Below are 24,700 nucleotides of genomic sequence, written 5' to 3'. Positions count from 1 at the left end.
GAGTGGCAGAGCTGAACAGTCCAGCTCTTGAGAAGGATCTGCCAGGCATAACAAATGTCTATAATTTTAGCCCTAGGGTTTTTGCACACAAGTGTCTTTTCCTTTCTCTTGAATTCATAACAATAAAATCACCTTCAAACACAATTTTCTATGTGTGTGTGCATTTCCCCCAACTCTAATATCTTAGCCAACAGTAAAAGGTAGTGAAACAGAAACAAGTTGGCAAGAGAAAATACCAGAGTCTAGCAATGAGTGGTCCCCAAAGGCACTATGCCCTTCACAAATTAAGGAGGTATTCCTGGCAGGAGGAGAGGGCAGGACTGATTCTGGTATAAGACTCACAAAGCACAGCTCAGCATTTCTGGACAGAAGGAAGGATTCTTAGCCAGAGAGATGCCCCTAGGAAGATTAATTATTGATTTTCTTATAAATCATCTAAGGGGATTGTTGTTTGTTTCACCTCCCAGGATGATAAACGTCTGATTTTACTTTTGTTAAAATAAATTCCTCCTGCTTCAGTGCAGTTAAATGAAGACCAAGAGAAGAGTCTTAGACAAGGTATTTTCCAACATGGTAGGCAGGGGAGTCAACTGTGTTCTGACCTCCATGGGGTACCAAGGGATAGGATCTCAAGCAACTTCCTGGGGTCCTGAAGGGCTCTAGTAGGTCCAATCATCGCAGCCATGACTTTTCCCTACACCATCTGCTTTGATTATATTCCTAAAGCTAGTCACCAAGGTCTGTTTCCTTAATTGGCTACTTCCTCCCGCATGAGGCTGACCACCAAGGTTCAGCTATCAAAGTATCAGGGATCAAAAGCACCACCCCCAATTTGACTAACTTAATTAACCTGCCCTATTAAAATTAAATACATCATTCTAGCATGTGTTTTCCTTTTCTCTTTACAAGCCGCCATTTGTCTATGGGCCAAGAACTGTCTCTTCCGTATACAGACACAGTCCTTTGTCTCTCCTACTACCCTCTTCTTCCTTTTCCCTTCTCCCTCATCCTCTGTCTCCTGGCTTTGTCTTTTATTCCCCACCCTTTGACCCTCTGGGATCAATAAATCAACTTTGTGCAGGGAACTAGGTCTTAGGCTGCTTCTGATCTCTTTAAGTCTGAGAGTTTTAAGACCCATTATATGAAGGAAAATTTACAAACTTTTTGATGAAAAATAGCATTATTTGAACGTAATATTTGTCTGGAGTAGTTTTAAGGTCTGTGGTTACTGCTATGTGTCACGTATCACAGAGCCTAAGATCCAGAAGTCTTGACAATGGATGTCATTCGTTGTCATGGAAGCAACATGGTGGGCTTACCTTCCTGCCCCCAGTGTTGATGCGAAGAGGTGTCAGAAAGGGGTCGAAGATCATGTGACTGGTCTCTATGTTGACAGGGGACTGACGCTTCCCCACAGAGCAAAGATTCCAAGCTGAGTTCACCAATCCCCAGAAAGAAGGAACTAGGAACAAAATAAAATTATAGAATTAGTCTGGGTGGAAAGGTGGAGAAACAATGTATGCAAAGCCAATCTAAGTTATGAGGTAGTAAAACAAAAAATACCAACAGACATTCCAACAAGGTAGGGAGACCTCAATGTGTTTCCATGGTATTTTCCCAGGCCTCTATTTTGGTCAATTTCTCCAGTATCATAGTCATAATCTCTGAAGGTCAGATATTTTTCCCTTCATGCATAGTTATCCTGTAGCCTCTTTTTTGTGGGGGTGGTCCATGTGTTAGTACAAATAGTATATTTTAAGTTATATCTCCTTTGCTACATGTGCGTTGATGTTAAGGTGATACATAATTGGACAGTGGAGAGGTAGGCCAGAAAAGGTAGGAAAATGGAAGAGGGGGTAGGAAGAGAGAGAGAAATCAAGATGGAGCTTGAGTAGGATGAGCTGGATCCAGGTAGACTTAATTGGCACTAGGTAGATATAAACATTTTAAGGGATTTTATAGGTCTTTTATCTCATATAGAAGGGCAGGTTGTATCTTTGTCCATAGGATATAGTCATATTGTGTAGAGGGTTTGTGGATTGAGAATTTAATATATAAAACCTACTATAAAAAGTTACCGAGATTTAGAATCATGATTTGTAGGGTGTCAGGGGTAAAGAAACACGCCAGGGTGGTCATATTCACCCGGGACAGAAGCAGCAGGGTGGTCAGAGTGAACCTCCTGGGAAAGGAATGGTGTGGAGAGTGTAGTTTGCAGACCGAGTGATACAGTCTGTGTGCATGGCTCCACACTAGAGTGGCATCTTTGGAGTGAGACCACGGGGGCGGATAAAAAGATAAACCATTCTTTTATTATATACTGCAACAGGTACAAAGTGCACCGGTATTTAACAACTCCAGGGTGGACAAACTGACCCCCTCCTCAGCAGAAATGATGTGAGATTCAGCAGTATCCAGTCTTAAAGGTATATGAGCTTATCAAAGTGAGTGTCATTTGACACATACAGGGTGATTTTCTGTAGGTTGTCAAGACCAAACTGAGGGAATGGTTTATTTTTATGACTCCCCCAATCAAAACTAGACAGGAGCTTAGCTACTTGACTCTAGCTTTGTTTGGTTCAGCATTGTGTGATTAACCTAATGTTCCAGCAACTGAAGAACGTGATCATTTGAGAGACAGGAAAAAAAAAATCATGTTGAATACAGAGTGCAAAGATTCGAAGGAAAATTGTCAGCTCACTTTTAGTGTTGAAGTAAAACATCTATTAGTATAATTTTTACAAGATTTCCAGTCTTATCTCCTTTTATTTAACAGTGAAGCAATAGGAAGACTTAACACTTAAGAGTTTATGTTTAAAAAGGAACTATACCTTTAGCATGTACTGGCCCATCAGGAATTTTACTAAAGTATAGAAGCCATGTGTCTCCTCTTCTTTACCCTGTGATTATTTGGCCATTTATCCACTAATCTACCCATAGTACATGTACTAAGCTCCTACCATTGTCTTATGCCCTAGTTTAGGTTGACTATCAAGGAAAGAATAAAAGAATTGTCTGTGTATGTGGAAGGGTGCTGTGAGAATATAGAAGAAGGGCATCCAGCTCTGCCTCAAAGGAGTGGAGTCAGACAGTGATTATTGATGAATAAATAATACAATCATGTCCTAATCCTCTTACAGGCACATTTCAGAAACTCAAGTTGAATACAGCTGTTAACTTATAGCAGCCATTGTGCCTACCTGGATCATAATGGCTAAAAATCAGATCTGGAGAGGCATCTGGAAGCACTAGCCAAAAAGTTGTCTCTCTCTGAATAATTGTGATCAATTGGGTGTTTTAGTCCCATTCAAACACCAAATTCTATGGCCTCATCATTAGTTCTAGTCAACACTGGGTAGAAACACATTCCCAGACAAATACTTCAAAACCAACATGTGATGAGATTCACATCTAATTTAGCTTCTATTCCAAGGAGCCTCTAGAGGCTGTGTTCCAGAAATTTTCAATATGGTAGCAATGGCCAGAAAGAGAAAGGGAGGGAAGTGAAGAGGAAGAAGAATAAGAGGGGAGAAGAAAGAAAAGTATGATACCACTAAAAATGTTTAAAGTGTTTGTAAGGTATCATGTCCTAGAGAAACTGTAATAAAGTTCTTGCATTAAAAATGAGCTTTTCATTCTCAGTGTTCCCAGAGCCTTAGCTGTGTGGATTATAGATATTGGAGCTGGGTGCATCAACATCAGTTCTTCCCACTTTGAACAGTTGTGCCAGCTGTGGCTTTTTGTAGTACTCTACATCTGCTGGGAAGAGAAGCTTCCTTGATGATATGAAAGCTATATTTCTCTGTTGGCATAGGCAAAGTATTTAGAATGAAGCTAGGAATTGCCATGGTTTAGTAAAAGGGCATTTGTGGATTGTTCTCTAGTATCTATGAACTCACTAGCTATGGATATTTAACTAGTTTTCCATTTCTAGGCATGGTTTCCCTCCTGTTGCATAGGCCTTATGTCCAATTAGACAGCTGTTGTTTACTGCCAAGGTATGAGTGCCACTTTTGCACCTGTGGAAAAGCTTTGACTGCTGACAATTGCAGTTCATAGGTGTCACAGTTGGGTAGGGGATAGTAATTGCTTCCCTTCTTTGGCAGCTTGCATAGCACCTTCTGGTATGATGAAAGGTAGTTTTCAGAGGAGGGGCTTCTAGATTTCCTCCAACTCAGTCTCTGGGTCACGTGTCCAACTGCGTGGTGTCTTCCATAATAGAGACTTACTTTCAACTTCTGATATGCTAACATGGACAAGAGCAATAACTTACATTGTTTTGGGAGTCTCTTGGAATCCCCTGATCAACATCTTGAAAGGAGGTTTCTTATGGCTAGTGGCTGGTTTCTGCAAGGTAGTCTAGAGCTTTGAGGGCAAGCATTATCCCCCAAATGTTACAACTTCATCGAAACGACACACACACACACACACACACACACACACACACACACACAAACACACACATATACACATGCACACACTCACACACAGATGTGTCATATAGATATATATGTGTCTATATACACATTTATATGAATTACACACAATTTTAAATAAACACAAAACAATATGACTCCTGTTGACCTTTTAAACACCCCAGTGTTATTTATCCTTCTCCCTTTCTAATTGAAGGCCCCCTTTTCTATATTTGCTTTATGTCAACCATATACGGCTATTACTTTCTCTAGAACTCCCATCATTGCTCCATTTTACCTTCCTGGTTTCTGTGGTTACTCCAGTTTATATAGTATTTGATAATCAAGACATACATCTATAGGATGTGTGTGTGTGTGTGTGTGTGTTTTCTTCTTTGTAAGACAGCTGTATGATAAACATAGTTACAGCTGGTACACATTCCATTTCATCTACTCCCATGAAAATCATTAACAAAAATATTTCCAACCCCATAAACTGTCTGTAAGGCTGGTGTATGTGACACCATCGGTGAGCAGATGTTGCTGTGCCTTGCTAATAAACTGCATACCCAAAGAGTCCCCTCACAAAAACACAGACAGCAAAAACTTTATGAGAACATCTGCCTTTGCTGTTCCTCGGGATGGGATTCTTTATGAGAGATTCAAGTCTTTATATCCCCTCTTCACCATCAAAGCCCCTGCCTCTCATTCTCACCACCTGCTTAGGAATCAAAGAGTAACCAAGAAACAATGTCCTTTGCTTATTGTGTTCCCCATTGGCACAATGCCTCAAAGGGTAGTGAGTTTACTCATGACTAAATGGCTGGTTTTGAAACTAGCCATAATTTATTTTTGGAATTAGTGGCCACCTAAGAGATCATTTTACCTGGATGCATCTATGGCATAGAAACCACAGCAAAGAGAGTCAAGTATTCCACCTGCAGTCACACTTCTAGGCAGAGGTCAGAAAGCACAAAGCAAAGACATGAATCAGCTCTTGAAGACTCCTTTTGCCACAAAAGCCCTACCTCCCAAAACATATTTCTCTACAAGGCTGTGGTCAGCAGTAGGGGATCATGTCCAGGGAAGTTCAGAGTTAATTATCAGCCTGGTCCTTGTAAGACTTGTGCTTCCATTTCTCCTTTAGTAAAGCAGGAATAGCATCAGTGGCTATCATGTAGTTTAAACAAATATCTAAGGAAACAGTCTAAATGTAGCTACTTCAAAATTTAACTGTGTCAACTAAAGGCAGGATTTGAAAGCAACTGAACAACTTTTGAGATAACAGAGATAGGATGATCTAGAAGGATATCAAATATGTTGAGGTCGGAGGATGTAGCATTCTTTTGGGTTTTCTCTTTAGAGCCTCAGGAAGATGTGATGGATAATGTTGGTGCAGAATGTTTTTCCAGAGAAACACATACTGCTGTTCCAGGGGACCTGTTTGGTTTTCAGTATCTATGTTGTTCACAATTGCCTGTAATTCTGGATCTAGGCTATTCAAATGATGCCCTCCTTTGGCTTCTGTGGACACTTCTCTTAAATGCACACATAGACACACACACACACACACACACACACACACACACACACACACACACACACTCAGTAAAAATAAAGGTTATGCTGCTCTTGTCAAAATGGTTTTGGCCTAGTTTGACTGGATCAGATTTTGGTTTCCACAGCAGGAGAAGTCAATGCTTGCTATTAGAAGTAATGTGAATGCTGAAGAAGAATTAAAATGTAGCAGCCACTCCAGTGACCTTGAGTGAAGGAAGAGATCTTCAAAAGCAAGGCAAGGGAAATACTTTAGAATAGATGCTTGATGAGGCTTGGGAGTGAACCGGCTGGTTTTAGAGATGCAGAACTAGGTCATACCCATGAGCCTGGATGCCCATTTTGCGTGTATGCAGAGTCCTCAGTTACACCCATGGTTCTAGCCATCTGCCATAGCATCGCCCTTCAGGCTTATAGACACCCTTGTCACCTTCAGAAGCAGAGGCAGAGTTGTAGAGTGTGTATTGCTTTTGTTTTTCAAATTTTGAAATCTTGTCGGATTCCTCCACTGTTTTGGCTATCTCAATAAATCAAGGTTTAAACTATCTTCCTGAAGAAAAGATGATGATTTATCTGCTACTGCTGCCTTTTTATAGTTTGACCAGTACAACTTGTTGTGGGAAAAATGTAAATGAAATGAAATTGAATGAGAATCATTTTAATTAATTAATAGTCAACTAATCTGAAAATGTTGGAATTCCATAATCCTTGGCATCTCTCACATACTCTTCTAATTTACATATAAACTAGAACACACAACAGAGATGAGTATCTTTGCAAATTAATTTTCACAGAGACTAAACAGAGGAACTAAACTGTTGCATCACAACTATGCATTTATCTTGCCAGAATATTTCCCCAGTGGTAATGCTGTGGCATTTCTTCCTATGAACTATAAACCCCCAATGGTCTCTCAATGTGCAGTGAGCTATGGGAAATGTGGAGCTGCTCTGATTTTAAATGCTTAGATCATTAACCTTGGAAAGATCAAGGCAAAAACCTATGAGCATCTCTTCAAACCACTGAAACAATAAGGATACAGTTTAACCTGTTAATATCACTTGACAACTCCCATACAAACATACTGAATAAAAAAATAATTCAACAGAGAGGCTTCATCCAACAACTGATGGGAGCAAATGCAGAGACCCACAGACAAACTTTAGGCAGAGCTTGGGAAATCCTGCAGAAGATGGGGAGGACGAATTGCAGGAGCCAGAGGCATCAAGGATACTACTAGAAGATGAATGGATACAAACATTGTGGTATATTTATACAATGGAGTACTACTCAGCTATCAGAAACAGTGACCTTATGAAATTCTTAAGGAAATGGATGCATCTAGAGACTATCATCCTGAGTGAGGTAACCCAATCACAAAAGAACAGACATAATATGCAGTCACTGTTAATTGGATACTAACCCCAGAAAGTTCTGAATACCCCAGAAACAACTTACAGACTATATGAAGTTCAAGAAAAACAAAGGCCAAAAGAAATGAAATAGAAAAATCATTATGCTTAATCTTTACACACCAAGAAAACTTTGACTATTTCCAGGTTGTATCTTGTTTTACATGTACGTTATGCTCATTGTAACTAGTAAGATTTTAATGCACACTATCAAACCTTTAAAAAAACCAAGTACTGACAAAAATGTATTCATACACTTTTATGCAAAAATGCTTTTAAAATCTGTACATTTATCTTTGTTTTTTAAAATAAAGTTGTTCAATTAAAAAAAAAAAAAGAAAATTGCTGACACCATCAACTAACCAGGGCTCATAGAGGCTCATAGAGGCTCACAGAACCTGGACTGCAATTAGGGAACCTGTATGGGTCTGATCTAAATCCTCTGCATATATGTTATGATTTGTAGCTTGATGTTCTTTGGGACATCTAACACTGGAAGCAGGAGCTGCCATTGACTTTCTTGCCTGCTTTGGAATCCTTTTCCTCCACCTGGGCTGCCTCGTCCATCCTTAACATGAGGGGATGTGCCTAGTCTTATTAAAACCTGATGTGCCATATTTGGTTGATATCCCTGGGAGGCCTTTTCTTTTCTGAAGGAAAGACAAGAGGAATGGATCTGGGGAAGAGGGTAGATGGGGGTGATGAGAGGAGAGGCGGGTGGGGAAACTGCAGTTGAAATGTAATATTTGAGAGAATAAGGAAAGAAACAAACACAAACAAATGTAGATCCAGAGAGCAAGAGAAGAGCAGAATCCACTCTGATCCTGAAAATTTGCCTTCACGGCATTTGCACCCTGAAGAGGATATTTTAAATCCATGCTGACCTGCCTACTGATGTGTCCAAATTCAACAGAATATACTGTAACGGCTTCAGTGTCAGACACCTGTAGCTAACTTACATAGTTCCTATCCACTTGCTAAACCTCACAGAACCGAGATAAACTGAGTCCAAACGTGCTGACTGTGTGAGTCTATGTTATTTCAGATATTAGGCTGCCCACATTGGGAATTTACTGAACAAATATTTGGAAGACCATCTGTATGATACAGAGTGTCTTCATTTCTGGTTTGTTGGAAGTTAATGAGACAGATATGGCTTCTGTTATCATAAATACTTTGGTATAGTAAAGATATAAGGGCTAAGTTTTGATGTGTTTACCTATGTTATTAAAATGGAGAGACAATTACATTGGTAGTGAGTTATAGAATAAAGCTGTAACAGGAGAAATAGCCCAAGCAGAGCTTAAGTATAGTTAAAGCAATGTTTCTTTCTTCTTTCTTTCTTTCTTTCTTTCTTTCTTTCTTTCTTTCTTTCTTTCTTTCTTTCTTTCGTCCTTCCTTCCTTCCTTTTTTCCTTCCTTCCTTCCTTCCTTCCTTTCTTTCTTTTTTCAAATAATAACCCAAGCTTCCAAATTTTAGCCAAAGGAAAGCAAATACAGTTTTGAGAAACGACTACTAGAAATGATATGCACCAGTCAGACCTTTGAAAAGCTGGAATAACTATTATAGAAAAATTTCAGAGGAAGGTGTCTAAGACAGACGATGAAAACAAGGATTTTAAGGAAGTAGATTTGTTCAAGGGACAGGGGAAGCCATGTGACTTGAACTTGGTAGCCCAGATGGGAAGAAAGGACAGACAGAAAAGTGTTGGTTAGGTTAGAAGAACAGATGGCTGGAGAGTTTCTATGTCCCAGTAGAGTTTTCATCTTACTCCTATGTGACTAGAACCCACTAAGCAACAAGAGAGTACAATGTTATGAGCTGATTTATGACTGAGAGCCATGAATGTGCTTTGGCTGGAAGAAAGTCAAGAGTCATTGTTCTTGGGGTAATCTGAGAAGGAAACCTGGGTCTCAAACAACATTTGGAGACAAAGTTTCTATTGTTGTTTGTTTGATCTTATCACATGTGTTTAAGTTTCGTCTCAAAGGCAGAACTAATTGGATGCTTTAAAAACTATTCTCTCCAACATATGTGCCAATAAAATAGCAATTTTTTTGCAGATTCAGACAGTGATTTACAAATTATAATTTAGATTTGAAGAAAAAAGGGACTTAACTAAGACAATGTTTTCATTTTTCCCCCTAAGTAATAAACTAAAGCCCCCAATTTTTTTTTTTTTTTTTTGGAAAAAGAAAAGCAAATACATTTTTGGGATAGGAATACTGGCACAAAACATATTTATGAAAAATTCAATACCCAAAATAAAGCTGTCTACTTCAGTATCTATCCCTACTTCATGGCTACAAACATGGGCACATTTTAAACTAGAACTCATCTCTCTCCCTTCTTCTCTCAGCTGTGCTGATTTACTGCCCCTTCTGCAGCTTTCAACTGTAATAAATCCATGCTCTGAGTCGTCATTAATGAGCATGGTTAAAATAGCCACTGTTTCAGGCTTTTGCCCTCTTCTGATTCCAGATTTATTACATAGTGGGTATTGGCTCTGGTAATAACCCGTTTGCTGAGGGCTTCTTTCTCCATTGTTTGGACTCAGGTTCATGGCACATGAGAGCTTCTCATATTCTCTAGTGGGAAACTCAGAGGAGTTGCATATATTCTATTTAACACATAATCATTAATTTGTGCATTCATTAAAGAAATTAATGGGCCACCTCTAATGAATCAAGGCTAGAGAGATAAATCAAATGCCCCCAAGACAAGCTAGTAAATAGTTACAACAAAACCACAGTATTATCATGGAGGAGTGTGCACATTAAAGCTTAAATAAAGAGAGGGGATTCCATTTCTCCTCTGGTAGCACACATAGCACCTTCTAGCACATGAAATATAACCAGTAGGTATGAAGCTTCTAGATGAGTACCAATGTGATTTCTCCGTGTTCTGCAATTGAAATATGTGGTGCCCAGCAACAGGGTCTTATCATTACATTCTGGAGAGGAACCAAGAGGAATAGCAATAGCCTATAATGCTCAGGGACTAACTGGTCCTATTGCCCAACAAATTCAAAAAAATGTGGCCAATTCCTGGGGTTTCTAATTTTTTTTTAACTACTTGGGGTATTGAGCCTGTTCCCTACATTGTATGGCAACTCTATCAAATTGCTTTTTATATATACACATGCATATATTTTAGGAACTTGTATAGTTCCTTAGTTTCCATAAGTTTTTAAAAAGCCTTTAGTATTAGTTATTCTTCTTTATATTCCTTCCTTTACCCTACCCTCCTACCTCCATTAACTCCTATTCAGCGGTGACCCTTTAACTCTTTATAGCACTGTGTTCTACTTCTTCTTTCTTGAAAGTCCCTCCCCTCAAGACACATTATATATAACTTTCCCTAAAGTCAATAGAGCTATTGTTTTCAAACGACACAGAGAGATGAGCAAATCAACTCAAACCTTTTCATCTTGTATTAGGCTTTGTATGCGTTCCTTTCAGCAGGGCTTCATTACAAGATCAAAACTTCTCAGAACTTTAAACATGGATGCATTTCCCTACACAGAGAGACACAGTATCACTAACAGCCGACATAGAATCCCACTAAAAAAACAGAACGCTATTAAACTGGTAGCATCTAACCCATGAGATCTTCTGACTCACCCAACTTTAGAGAAATATTATCTATGTCCTTCCAATGGCATCATAAGTATGTGGCTAAATGTCTACAGCCATAATTTTCTCAGTCTTCAAAGCAAGGATGGTAACTAGTTCATGTGGTCTTTGGGAAGACTGAGGGTATGCCAATAAAAAGACAGGGCACACCATTTTGTTTTATGGCAACTATTTAGAACCTGCTGGAAAAGGGGCTAAGGGAAGGGATACTGGGAAATCAGGATATTGATCGTATTTCCACAGTGTTCCTTGGGAAGAAAGAAACATGATTACAAATCTGGATAAGAGGATAAGAAGAAGCAGCTTTCAGATGCCCATGTAAGCCAGTTTGATTTCAAAGGGAGCTCTGTAGAGAGCCTAGGGAATATGTTGATCTCTTAGTTTCAATGAGGGATATGATTTTTTTTCCTTGCCTTTCTAGCCTTCAGTGTCTAGACTGATGTAGGAAGTGATCAAAGGGTTATCTTAGAGGATTTTAATTCCAGAGTGAAAATTATCTCAGTTTGTCATTCGGGATATGTCAAAGAACGTGCTTGTACGGCTGCCTTCCCCTCCCACTTGTGCTTGATTCTAGCATCAAAACCAACCTGCATCTCTGAGAACACATCAACATAGAGTAATGAGAAATGGAGTGAGAGGAAGCTGTCACATATGGATCAAACACCATTTAATTAGTTCCATGCTAGAAACTGGATATATTATGTTTACTCCTGTCATGAATTATGTGAGATAATGCTATAATTATCTTATATGAAGCGAGATTCTAAGAGGCTCTTCTGAGATTATTTATCTATCTAATCTATCTATCTATCTATCTATCATCTATCTATCTATCATCTATCTATCTATCTATCTATCTATCTATCTATCTATCTATCTATCTATCTGTCTGTCTGTCTGTCTGTCTGTCTATCATCTATCTATTGGCACTGGATAGTTAACTCAGAGCCTCACAAATGTCAGGGAAAATGCTCTACTATTGAAATATATTCCCAGCCAAAGATGAGAAGGAAGGGGATTGTGAGAGGGGAGAGAAAGATCATGAGAGAGTAGAACTAGAAAGAAGACAAACATACATAGGACATGAATCTATGTGACACGAGAGAAGAACGGGGCATTGTCTGCGGAATGGCAATGAATAAGAACAAAGTCTAATTACATCCATGTTTGAAAATTCCATAATGAAACTCATTCATTTGATTGCTAACTTAAGTTTGAAGAAGTCAACATAATACCTATGTGCAATATGAAAAGCTGCATGGAAACCAGTAGAAAATGGCCGGTAACTATCTTCCTTTTAGTAGTGACATGCATGTGACAGGTCAGATGTCATTCATTTCACTCATTTTGCTCATATGCGCACATCCAAATGCACATGCATATATTCTAAAAGGCTTTCCTTGTCTGGGTAACATTATTCCATCAGTGTTGTTCCACATTGATGCTCATAGAGCTGTTCCTTGTATTCAAGGCTATCTAGAGCATCCATCATTTGAGTGGTCTTTATATTTCCCAACCATTCCCTCGATGAAAGACATTAAGGTTATTTCTGTTTTATTTTAGTATTCTAGTCAATGCTGTGAAAAATACATTCTCCTTTTGTAGTGGACCTTTCATGTCAGTGGAAAAGATTCTTAAAGGTAGCATTGTTCTGTCAAAGTACCCACACACTGTATTTTAGCAGATGCTGGCAGGGCACATTTAAAAGCCCTGGCCTTGTCTGTAACTACAGAGCCAGGCTATGTGATGTGTTTATTTCCTCACTGTTCATAGTCCTCCATGGAAGCTAGTCACTATTTTTGGTAACAGGACAGTGAAAATGGGATCTCATTGATTTAATTTGCATCCTCAAACTAGTGCTAAAATTAAGTATATTCATATGTGTTCAGTGGTTGTTTGCAACTCTCTTCTGACGTTACCCTTCCCAACTTTTTATCTGAGTCATTTAGTTTTTATATCAGTTGGAGCTGTCATTTGCCTTGAGGAGCTATGAATCCTTGTCATATATTATAAATGTATTTTTTGTATTCTTTCATTTGGCTGTTAGCCTTTCTTTTTGGTATTTTCTTATGTAGGTAGATTTTTATAGGATTGAGTTTATTTGCTTTGCTTTTCTCTATGTCCTATTCATTTATAGATTATATTACACATTTCCTTAAATCTTTATAAAATACTTTTATTAGTACTGTACATTTGATTGTTAAAATAAGCCAGGGACCAGTGCCATTGATATTTTATGTAGCAGATGTCTACGTTGTCTGTGCTGGCTGTTTTTTTTTTTTTTTTTTTTTTTTTTAACTCGATACAAACTAGGGCCATCTAGGAAAAGGGAACTTCAACTGTGGAAATGATACTATTAGGTTGGTCTATTGGCAACTCTGTGCAGCATTTTCTTGATCTGTGATGTGGAAGGGCCCAGGCCTCTATAGATAATGACACCTCTGGTACCTGGTACTAGACTGTGTCAGAGAGCAGGAAAAATAAAGTCAGGGGAAGCAAGCCAGCAAGCTGTATTGCTTTCTGGTCTCTATTTCAGTTCCTGCCCTGACTTCTCTCAGTGATGAACTGGGGTGTAAAACTGTAATCAGAAATAAATCCTTTCTGTCCTAAGTTGCTTTTGGTCATGAGGCTTTATCACAGTGATTTAAAATAGCCAAACAATGCCAGAAACATTTATTTATTTATTTAGCACGTATATGCTTATAGGATATATATCTATATCTATCTATATCTCTCTCTATATATAGATATATACAAACAATCTCTGTGTATACATCTGTAAAGTACATAGAAATATATGTGCATAAGGAGATCAGAGTTGGACACCTGGCATTTCCTCATTTTCTATTACATATTGATGCAAGGTCTTTTGCTTGAACCCATAGCTCACTGATTTGGATAATATACCTAGTTAGAGTGCTCTGAGAATCTCCTGTCTCAACCTCCTATGTTTTGGCACTATAGACCAGCTACCATGGCTGCCTGGCAATTGTGTGAGTGCTGAGAATCTAATTTATAACACACTTGTGCTGCAAGCAATCTTCCCAGGCCCCAGAAGCAAGTTATATGTCATTTACTTTGATCTTTCTACAACTTACCTATTTGTACAACATTTCATCAGTGCTATGCTATTTGAGAATAATAAACTTAAATACTTTATCAACTTAGTCTTCCTGGTTAGAAAATCTTGTCTAGTCCTCTGGTAGCATTACAGAACCCATTTACCTGACCTTCAGGGAAACCTGCCAATTTTGGCGATTTTTGGAGCCTTGAAGAATTGCAGTATTCCTGAGAGCCAAAAACTTACCAGGACTATTCCTGTAATTCAGATATTTATATACTCGAATAATACCTGATAGAGGACAATGCTGGCTTCTTTCCTCAAAGGACTATTCAAGGAAAATTTCATTCTTAGAGACATTGTCTCTAATATAGAACACACATCAGAGAAGCTTCAAGACTGGCTCATTGGCAGACAGTACAGTGAGACAGAGAGGCCAACATTGTGAATAGACTTTGCATCCTAATTTAGTGAGCATTCACTCTGTCAGGCACTGCCCTAAGTATTTGTATTTATGCTCTTATTTAATAATCTCTAAAGTAGACTTTGTTGTTGTGTTGCTTCGATGGGGAATCTGAAATACATTGATGCTAAGTAACGTCTCCAGTGTAGACAGAAACTGGCAAAAGGCAGAGTCTGGATGCAAATCTAGCTCTGTAATGTAATGCTTGCAATGTCTACCCTTCTTGTTTGATTGGCATCAATAGATTTCTTTCTTTTCAGCATTAGCTGACTAATAAATATAACATTTTCATGAATACGTTTATCTTTCAAGGTCATAGTAGAAGCCAGAGCGATTAAATTAGTAACAGACATACCTAGGAGAGACAACCTCAGGGAAACACCTTTAATCCTCTGGCTCTTGTAATCTCCCTGTCCCTCTTCCCCAATGAGCCTTGGGTGCTAGAGTTGTCTTGTAGATGGATCACTTGGAACTGGATCCACAGTTCTGTATTTGGATTAGTTGTGGTTTACTGGAATTGTGTCCATTTATCAGGAAGCTAGACCCATGAAATCTCACTAATATATCTGTCTAAACAGAAGCTGAACAAGGACAGCAGCAATAGACATGCTAATGTGAATGAGGGAAAGACCAGGATGCCTCAGCCCTACCAAAGAACTATAGGCAACCAAGGAAAGCTGAGAGTGGACCAGTCTTCTTCAGGCAGAGCACACACGCAATCAGTTATTTAGTAAGAAATGGTCAGCCTTGAAAACATACATACAAATAACATTACATGGTCTAAGCAGGTTATAGTTAGGAACAGAAATGTATTCACATGTTACAACAATTAATGAAAAATGAGGCCATACATTTGAAAGAGAATAAGAGGAGGTATATGGGAATGTTTGGAAAGAGAAAAATGAAGGGAGAAACGACGCTAGTATATTGTAATTTCAAAATTCTTAAAGAATCAATTAAAACAAAATTAGCAACAGAAATCATAGCCAGTTCAATCTACAAATTGAGTCATGGGTTATGTGGTAGATTGGAAAGACTATAGCTTTGTATACAATTTTCACCATGATTCAACATGATGACACTTCTTGTGATTGCTTTATTAGAAGCTGAACCTTCTTAACTCATAAAAGAACATTAAGCTGCTGTGTAGCTGACCTGGCAACTTAAACCCAGGTTATATTTGCAGCCTCACCTTATTTCATGTGCTGTGCAGCCACAACACACACTAGGCTGCTTTCTTTTTCTCCTAACATTATTCTTTCTCAGAATCAAGGCCCTTGTGAATGGTAATTACAGAATTACATCTATAATTCCAGTCTCGGCTATATAGTGAGACTCTTGACAGATAATAAATGAGACTTGTAATAAATAGAAGAGAGTCTCGACATAAATAAATAATAAACAAATACATGCTAGTAAATCAGGTGGGTTGTTTTTGAGAATTTCACAAAATGGAGAGTAGGCATTAAACTCTTCTGATTTTTGTTTCTGGCTTAAAATTTAGCCTAATGATTGTGTTAAGCCTTATCAGATTACATTTTGTAATTTCTCTTGTTCTGTGTAATTACTGATACTTCAGATATTATCTGAAATTAGTTTATTGAAGCTGGGAGTCATAACCACAATGAGAATAATATTTCAAAGTGTGTTCATGTAGTAAGTCATTAACTCATTATTTCCACCCACTCAACCTGAAGAAAATGACTAGGATGATGTTCTTTCTAACCACATACCCCACTTGATGTTTCCACAGTGACTGAAGCCTCTTGGCCTCTAGGAACTCATACTAGTAATGAGGAAGTGAATAAGAATAACAGAGCCCCTGAAAACAGGTGATTTTTAGGCACTGGAAGGTCTAAAAGTTGAGTGTGAGAAAGTATCAGGGAATGATTTCCTACAAATCCAAACATCTGGCAAACTTTAAAAATCTTGCAAAATACATGGTCATCTTAGAGAATATCTTTCTGATCTATTTGTGTCAGAAACATTTCATTTCCTTCTCCCTTAACTTTCACACTCTCCAAACAGGCATAAATGTCAAACCTGGGCAAATGATGGAAGGTTAAAATAACACAAGTCTTACTGCCCAGATGCACATTGTGGTGATAGGCTGAGTTCAGCCTCACAGCCCATTCCAGCAGCGAGTATTTCAGTGTTTGCAATGTACCATTTCATTCACATTTGTGTCGTCTTACAGATGCCTCCAGCTGTTCCAGTCTGCCTTGAGACTGACATGTACTTAGGTCATATTTTATTTTTACCACTTGCAACATTAACAGAGCTTAATTATCTTCATGAGGCATCAGAAGACATAATCTTCATACCATTATAGAGTCTTGGAGACTAAACAGAATGTATTCAGTCACTAAGTTGGGAATCAAGCCAAGCAAGTGATCTAAACAAATCTTTGGCTGCAGGCTGAATTGTCTAATAAGGATGCAATACATTTTTTACTGACATTTAGTTTCTACCATGTAGTATATTTACATTTTACTTTTCTTTATAACTTTATTATTTAACTATTATATAATAGTGCATGCTATTTTTTAGAGGAAAGTGCAACCGTTTACTGCAGCTTTTTAAATTTTCTACAGTATTTTGTTTTGCTTTAAGATAAGGTCTGACTCTGTAGCTTGGAATAGACTGGAATTGACTATGTTGATCTTAAACTTGCATCAACCCTCCTATGGTAGCACCTCTACTTCCAGGACCATAGGAATAACCTGTTTACTGCTCTAATTGACAGCACAAACCTGGGAGAGTAGGGACAAAAAGTAAGGTGGACTAAAGCCTCATTACATAGCCAACTTTATTCAGAGTATCAGACAGCATATACTCTGAGGGTTAAGAAAACTTATCCAAGTATACACATCACAAGGACTTGGCAAAAACATGTTTTCCCATAGAGGCATATAAACAAATAAAAGTAGCCAGTTGTAATGAATACTCTAAAGTGAGTTCTTTCCTGCCCACTCCACCTGGGAGGGGCACGGAAGCACATTCTAAGAGCACCCATGGTATGGGGGAGCAGACATTACAGGACTCTTGTCCTATTTACTTTGCAGTTTTATCACAAAGTCTCAGAAATTTTCTGACAAGGCTTTGCGTATGGACTGTATTTGGAGAATGACCCACAATGCCAGGATTTCCATTCCCTCAAGATGTTTCTATATGTGCCTGTGTACAGCGGTGTGGAGGCCACAGGTTAATGCTGGATATTTTCTTCTATCACTCTGTGAGGGTGGAGGTGTCTCTCACAGAACCTAGTGGGTCACTAATTCTAGACAAGCTGGTTGCGAGGCCCAGAAATCCTCTTGTCTCTCCCTTCCTCAGCATACTTTATGCACATCCTGGGGACTTGAACTCAGTTTTTCAGGCTTGTCCAGCAAGGATTTTACTAACTAAGCTATTTGCCTCAGATCTCTAACCTTCTAGGTATTCCCGCCCACAAGACAGGGTTTCTCTGTGTAGCCCTAGCTCTCCTGGCACTGTCTCTGTAGACCAGGCTAGCCTCAAACTCACAGAGTTCTACTTACCTCTGCCTGCTGAATGCTGGGATTAGAGGTGTGTGCTACCACCAGCCAGCTATGCTAGGTATTATTAATGACAAAATCTGTGAAATTTCTTGAATGATTTCCTACATCCTTATACCTTAGTGCTTTCAGAACTCCCTTAAGTCCCAGATCCAGGGTCACTTTTCATTAGAAGGACAGGAGAGTCAGACAATAAATACCACCTCTGAAAATCAGTGAAGATCTGTGTTCTACAAAAGACTTAGGGTATAGTAAATACATAGATTAGGGTGCACTGGAGCCATGTTCCCTTTTTTTGATCTAGAGTTTTGATTTCACACCAGCATTATATTCCCTGCTTCTATTTCGATGCTTAGCACAAAGTAACAGCTCAACACCGTTCTTTGAAGGGAGGGTGAGTGGACAGGAAGAGAGTTGAGGAAGCATGCCCATATTGACTGCTTTTCCAGGGCTTATCATAACACTGTCTTTCAGTACAATTCTGTAACAAATGGGAGGCTTTCAATTCCGCAAGTGCTGCAGTCTGTTCATATCTACGAAGGTGCCTTTGCTTTTATTCTTCTTTGCACTAGCTACATTCCTTATAACATCTACTGTAAGTTGCAAATCCTTTGTTAAGTCATGGTTGATTTAGTGTTTAAGACCTTACTCTGGGTTTCTGAGGCAGTGATTAGATGCTAGGCAATGTGAACTTAATCTGCAGGGCTATATTATCCATTGGTTCCCAAATGCGTGAGTACCATTTCCTAGGTAAAAGCAAGGGCCTCATATCAATCAATTTTAATATAATATTAGACCTTGACTCTAGGGTTGGAGTTGTAAAAGATGGTTCATGAGGTGGGTGAATAAGGTTAAACCTTTCTGAGGAGCTTTCAAAGGAAGAGTGTCTTTAGCTTTTAAAAAAATATTATTCAAAATGACACACACAACAAAAATAGACACAGTGAAGTGTTTTGTCCTCATCAATGGATACCCAAATATGTTTAACCCCAAGGAACACCCTTCAATGCTACTGACACGCAAGCCCCCCCAGTAGCTCATGGATTAGAAGAAACTGTTCCAATACTCTTTACATGTATTAATTCCACAGATATGAAGAGAAAGACTGTTTCCACAATTGACCAATGACAGCAAGTCTTTTTTTTTTTTTTTTTTTTTTTTTTGAGGTGAACTCAGGAGCAGAACGTTGGCTGTCTCACTCTAAGTCAGGATTTGAGTGAGCAGCAGTAGCCATGGAGATGTTACACTTTTCATAGTTCAGGGCAAAGGAGAGATATGGCAGACACAGAGATAAGGTTCTAGAAACCGAGTATAAACATAGTAAGTTGGTCCTAACAGCCTTTTGAACCAAATGATAGAAAGGTGGTCATCAGATAGTCATAAAAACAGGTGGTCATAGTAACTTTTTTTGAAATAAAGGCATGGTTGGGGTTTCCTGGAACAGGCATTGCAGAACCATTTGTAGACAGATAAGCTTACAGGTGGGAGCACAGCCCAGCTCTAGAGAAACAGAGGTTTAATCATAAAAAGGATTGGCCCCTAGTTTCTCTTTACTATAAGAAGGCTTTCAAGCCTAAAATCAAGGCAGGGTGGTTCATCAGTATGTAGTCTTGCCTTTCAGGGTATTGGTCAAGACTCTTCAAAGAAGCTTTCTCTCTCTCTACTACTTTATTCCTCATTCTCTCCAGTAGAATCACATATCTATCTCTGTAATCCTTAGACATTTCCTAAATCCCAGTATTCATATTGTGTTGTGATTTTTCACATATTTTTCTGCCCAATAAGAATAGACAATATTAAACCCAGTCATTATTGCTGATGCCAAGATGTGCTTGCTGACAGGAGCCTGATATGAATGTCTCCTGAGAGGCTCTGCTAGAGCCTTACTGATACAGATGAAGATGCTTGCAGCTAACCATCAGACTGAGCACAGGAACCCCAATGGAAGAATGAGAGAAAAGACTGAAGGAGCTGAAGGGGTTTGTAGCCTCATAGGAAGAACAACAGTATCAACCAACCAGACCTCCCAGAGCTCTCAGGGACCAAACTATCAACTAAAAAGTACACATGGAGGGACCCATAGTTCCAGCTGCATATATAGTATTGTCCCCATCAATAGGAGGAGAAGCCCTTGGTCTTGTGAAGGCTCATTTCCCTAGTGTAGAGGAACCACGGGGTTTTGAAGTAGGAGTGGGTGGGTGGGAGGGGGATCATCTTCATAGAAGCAGGGAGAGGAGGGAGAGGAAAGGGAGGGACCAGGAGAGGGGATAACATTTAAAATGTAAATACATAAACTATCCAATAAAAAAGATGAAAATGAAAGAAAAATGAACATTATTCTTAGGTATAGTGCTGATTTTATAGCAGATTTGAGGCAAATACCACTTAAATTATAAAAGACGAATAAAAATTGGTTTTTACCATGATATGCTTTTGTGGAAGAAAAGAAAAAGAGTACAGAATGGGAAGACTGCCATCATATTGAGCATCTTGCTGGGTGAAAGACACAGTAGTGGCCATTTATTTGCTCAGCCTGTCTGATCATTGCCTCCGGGTGACATGGGAAGAAAGAACAGATCCAAGCGACTTGTTGTTTGCCTATGTTATAAAGTATTCATATAAAGAAACTGTGGGTTTGATAGCATCTTGAGCAAGGCAAAAGAGCTGTGGATTCATCCTTAATTCATCTCATGCCTTCTGCATTCTGCCCCATGTTTAGTGTCATTCCAAATACAAAACTTTTCCTTTAAAAGCTCTTTGGGCATCCAACTCACCCACCATCTTTCACAGGTACCAAGCCTGAAATCAAGTTCTGTCCTATAATGAAACTCCTGGTTTGAAGAACTTAGGAAAGAACACCAAGGCATTTGCTAAGCAATGAATTACTGGGGTCAGATTTGCTGTGGACAGTAGGAATGTGAACAGAAGAGGTTCATGAGTAGGTTTGCAAATAGAATAGCCTTTCACTTATTCTATCTCCATGGTACAATATTCTCAGAGCTCTCAAAACCCATCCTTTATTTTAAACAGAAGCTTCTGTACCCACAGACTCAAGCAACCATGACATGAAGAAAGAAAAAAATACATAGTTGTTGCTATTTATTATGCAGTTCGACCTATGGCTATTGTGTTCATACTGAACATCTATATTTATAATAATATCTAAAGCCTGCTTGGTATTATTAACTATAACAATATAGTAGCACAATTAGTCATGTGCCATTTATATTTCATTGGATACTATATCATAAGGTGAATGTATGTGTACATTATATGAGACTAGCTTATGTAAAGAATTGAGTGTATGGGATTTCAGCATTTAATAGGTATCCAGGAACATTTCCTGAGGACAACTGTATATCCCTTGGGAAGTCATTTGACCCATCCTAAAGTAAACACAAAAGGAAGCTTATGAAGTTCTTAAGAAAATGGATGCATCTAGAGAATATCATTCTGAGTGAATAACCCAGTCACAAAAGAACAGACATAATATTCAGTCACTGATAATTGGATACTAATCCCAGAAAGCTCTGAACACCCCAGAAACAACTCACAGACTATATGAAGTTCAAGAAAAGAAAAAAAAAAGAAAGAAAAGAAAAAAAACATTATGCTTAATCCTTACACACCAAGAAAACTTTGACTAATGCTAGGTTAATCCTGTTTTACATGTACTTTACGGTCATTGTAACTAGCAAGATCTTAAAGCACACTATCAAACATTTAAAATAATAAACAAATAAATAAATAAAATAAGTAATAAAAAAGGAAGAGTTAAACCTGTACTAAATGACCAGACTAGGGGTAAAAAAAAATCTAATGGTATAATTTCAAGAAGGTTGAGGGAGAAATTCACCAGTTAGTTGTTTAAATGTCAAATGGTCACCCTTGAAAACATTTATATGTAACGTTATACAGATGCAGCAAAATATGCAATATTTTGTATATGTATTTAAGAATATTAGGAATATGTCTATAACAACAATTAATGCACAACAAAGGCCATGAAGTTGAGAGCAAGAGGGATATACGAGAAGTTTGGTAGGGAGAAGGGGGTTATATGAGAAAATTTGGAGGTAGGAAAGCAAAGGAAAAATGTTACAATGTAATTATATTATAATTTTGAAAATAAAAGTAATTAAAAAAGAATGCCTACCTGCTTTAGTTATGTTTACTTTTTCAGAGACATTTCTCATTTGCATACAAAGAATCTATTACAAATTAATGTGAATGTGCTTTGTAAAACACTGCTGTCTTGGGCTTTCTAATTATTCATGTTTACATAGCAATGTGCTTATCAGTGACCAGTTATCTTCTAGTAGGGTCTCTGTACTTTAGCATGAAGTTGCTCCTTAGGTAAAAAACAACTTAAGTTCATGCTCTGAATATAGAGAGTGTATGTCTTTGTTATAATACTTGCTCACACAGATAGCAGGGCTGCTGGCCTTTTTCTTTATTGTTGCTTCTTAAAGAGAATGTTAGGTGCTTAGAAACCAACACTTCAACTTTCAGATTTCCAAGGAGAACACCCCTGCCTCACAGGCCCCAAAACCTAACTAAAGGAATTCATGCTGATCTAAGCTAACCTTTCTTTTGACCACTGATATTGCTTAGATGATTCTCCCAAATTGACAATAGCCTCAGACATTGTTGCCTTTTGAAATACTGAGTGTCTGAAGCTTTCTCATTACAGTTGACAGTTTCCTGGTTCTCACTGAGAATTACTCAAAGTGCCCTGAGGAAGCACCAGTTCTTGGTGACCAGAGACGAAAAGAACATTTAAGGTTGAAAGTCAAGATGCTTAGGAGACTCAGTGGGGACTGATCTGTGGTTTAAACAGAGGTGACCATATCCTAGAAAGTTATGTCTAAATGGGGCCTGTGTGTGCACAACCTACTAACCACAGGTACTGTCCCTCTCTGATAGTGACCTATACTTAGTCATGTGTTCACTCACGGTTGCACTGGGAAACCTATGTGGATAGAATAGTCTAGATTTTCTGAATGCTTGGTAAAGCCCATTCACACAAATCATGAACTCCATACCATTTTTATACAGCTTACACTATTTCTGAATTTAGCACATATGGAAACTCTGGATCAAAAAAATGCTGAGAACTGAAGTATTTCAGATTTTTAAGAACATCTGCACAGATGCTAGCAGTTGAGTCTCTGTTCCAAAAAAATCTCTAAAAAAAAAGTGTTCTTAGTTCAAAGAACTTTGAATGCCATGTTTATGCTATCAAACCTTTGGTATTTGAAGTAGTTTGGACTTTTGAGTTTTTGGACTATGGATGCTCAACCTGTAACTAATTATTGTAATGTCTAAGAACCCAGCACAAGGTTGCTCCATTTCACTTCTAAGAGTCAGCTATTAGATCTCTGATCTAGAAACCAAGAAGCAAAAATCCCACTCTAGATGCAAGCAATGCTGATGGATTACTGGTAGCTATAAACACGTACCAACTAAGCTTAATATTGTCATAAAGCTCTCACTTTAAGACACAGCAAAAAAGGGACAAACAATGAAAGCATCAAGTGGGGGAAATGATGGAATACATTATTTAAATGAAAAGAAATCTAGGAAAGATGGTTAAAGGTCAGAGGTCTTTTCAGAATGCCCTCAGCAGCAACTTGGCATCATATTGTAGTTGAATAATTTAACATTTAATAAATGCTGAGTTCATTCTAGGCTGTATTCTCAGTCTTTTCAAGTATATATTAGCTCACTGAATTCTCACAACACTAAAGTACAGTTATTGCTAGTATCTCAGTGTTATAGTTGGGAAGATGGACTGACAAGAAGTTAATAACGGTTGTGTGAGAATATAGCCAATGAGCAGTTGAGGGAGAGTTCAAAGTCAGGTCACCTGGAGTCAGAGTCTATATATACTGTGTCTTTTTACTAGGTGACTCCATACCACTTCAATCCATAAGATAAAAAACAATCACGTGGGGGAAGTTATAACAAGGGGCATCTGGACTCACACCAGAGATTTTGGTTACAAATGGCTCAGGTGGGTGTGACCCAGCACTTTGCGTGATACCACAGGAAGTCTGGGTGCTTTTGAGACAGATCTTCATAGACCATAATGAAAAGAAAAAGCAGTGAATAAGATAAACATCTATCGGAAAAAAGATGATATGCCAGCTTCACCAGGTCAGCAATGTGAGTTTATCACCGATAGCCAAAGTGAAATCCACTTAAGATTTCATAATAGCTATGAAATAGAAAAACAAATATCTAGGTCTTGCTTCCTCTCATCCTGCCACATGAGAGAAGCAAGAACAGGAGCCTGTTGGTAGGTACTGAAATGATTCACTGGGACTCAGCATAGTTCTCAGTTTTACTCATAACTCCTCTTCTCACCAAGTGTCCTGTCTAATCTTAATTCTCAATTTGAGGCAGCCTAGAAAGTTCTTAGGGGAGAAATCTCTACTGAGGAATTGCCCTCGACTGGGTTGGTCGGTGAGTGTGTCTCTGAAAGATTATCTCAATTATTAATTGAGGTAGAATGCCCTAGCCCACTGTGGGCAGCACCATTCCTTAGGCAAGTGTTTTCAGGTGGTATATAAAACCTGGGTAAGCAAAAGCCAGAAAGTATGCTAGAGAATAAGCCTGCAA

General features: G+C 38.5%; 1 protein-coding gene across 1 annotated transcript in view; it reads right to left on the bottom strand.

Annotated features, from left to right (window-relative positions):
• Nucleotides 1-24,700, bottom strand: part of CA10 (carbonic anhydrase 10) — a 463,444-nt gene that overhangs the window by 268,613 nt on the left and 170,131 nt on the right. Inside the window, exon 3 of the mRNA XM_080924326.1 lies at nt 1,320-1,462. Within this exon, the coding sequence (XP_080780452.1) occupies nt 1,320-1,462 (143 nt within the window). The remainder of the gene's footprint in view (nt 1-1,319; nt 1,463-24,700) is intronic.

This window comes from Micromys minutus, assembly GCF_963924665.1.
Source record: "Micromys minutus genome assembly, chromosome: 10".
NCBI lineage: Eukaryota > Metazoa > Chordata > Mammalia > Rodentia > Muridae > Micromys > Micromys minutus.
This window is presented reverse-complemented; position numbering and strand designations above follow the sequence as displayed.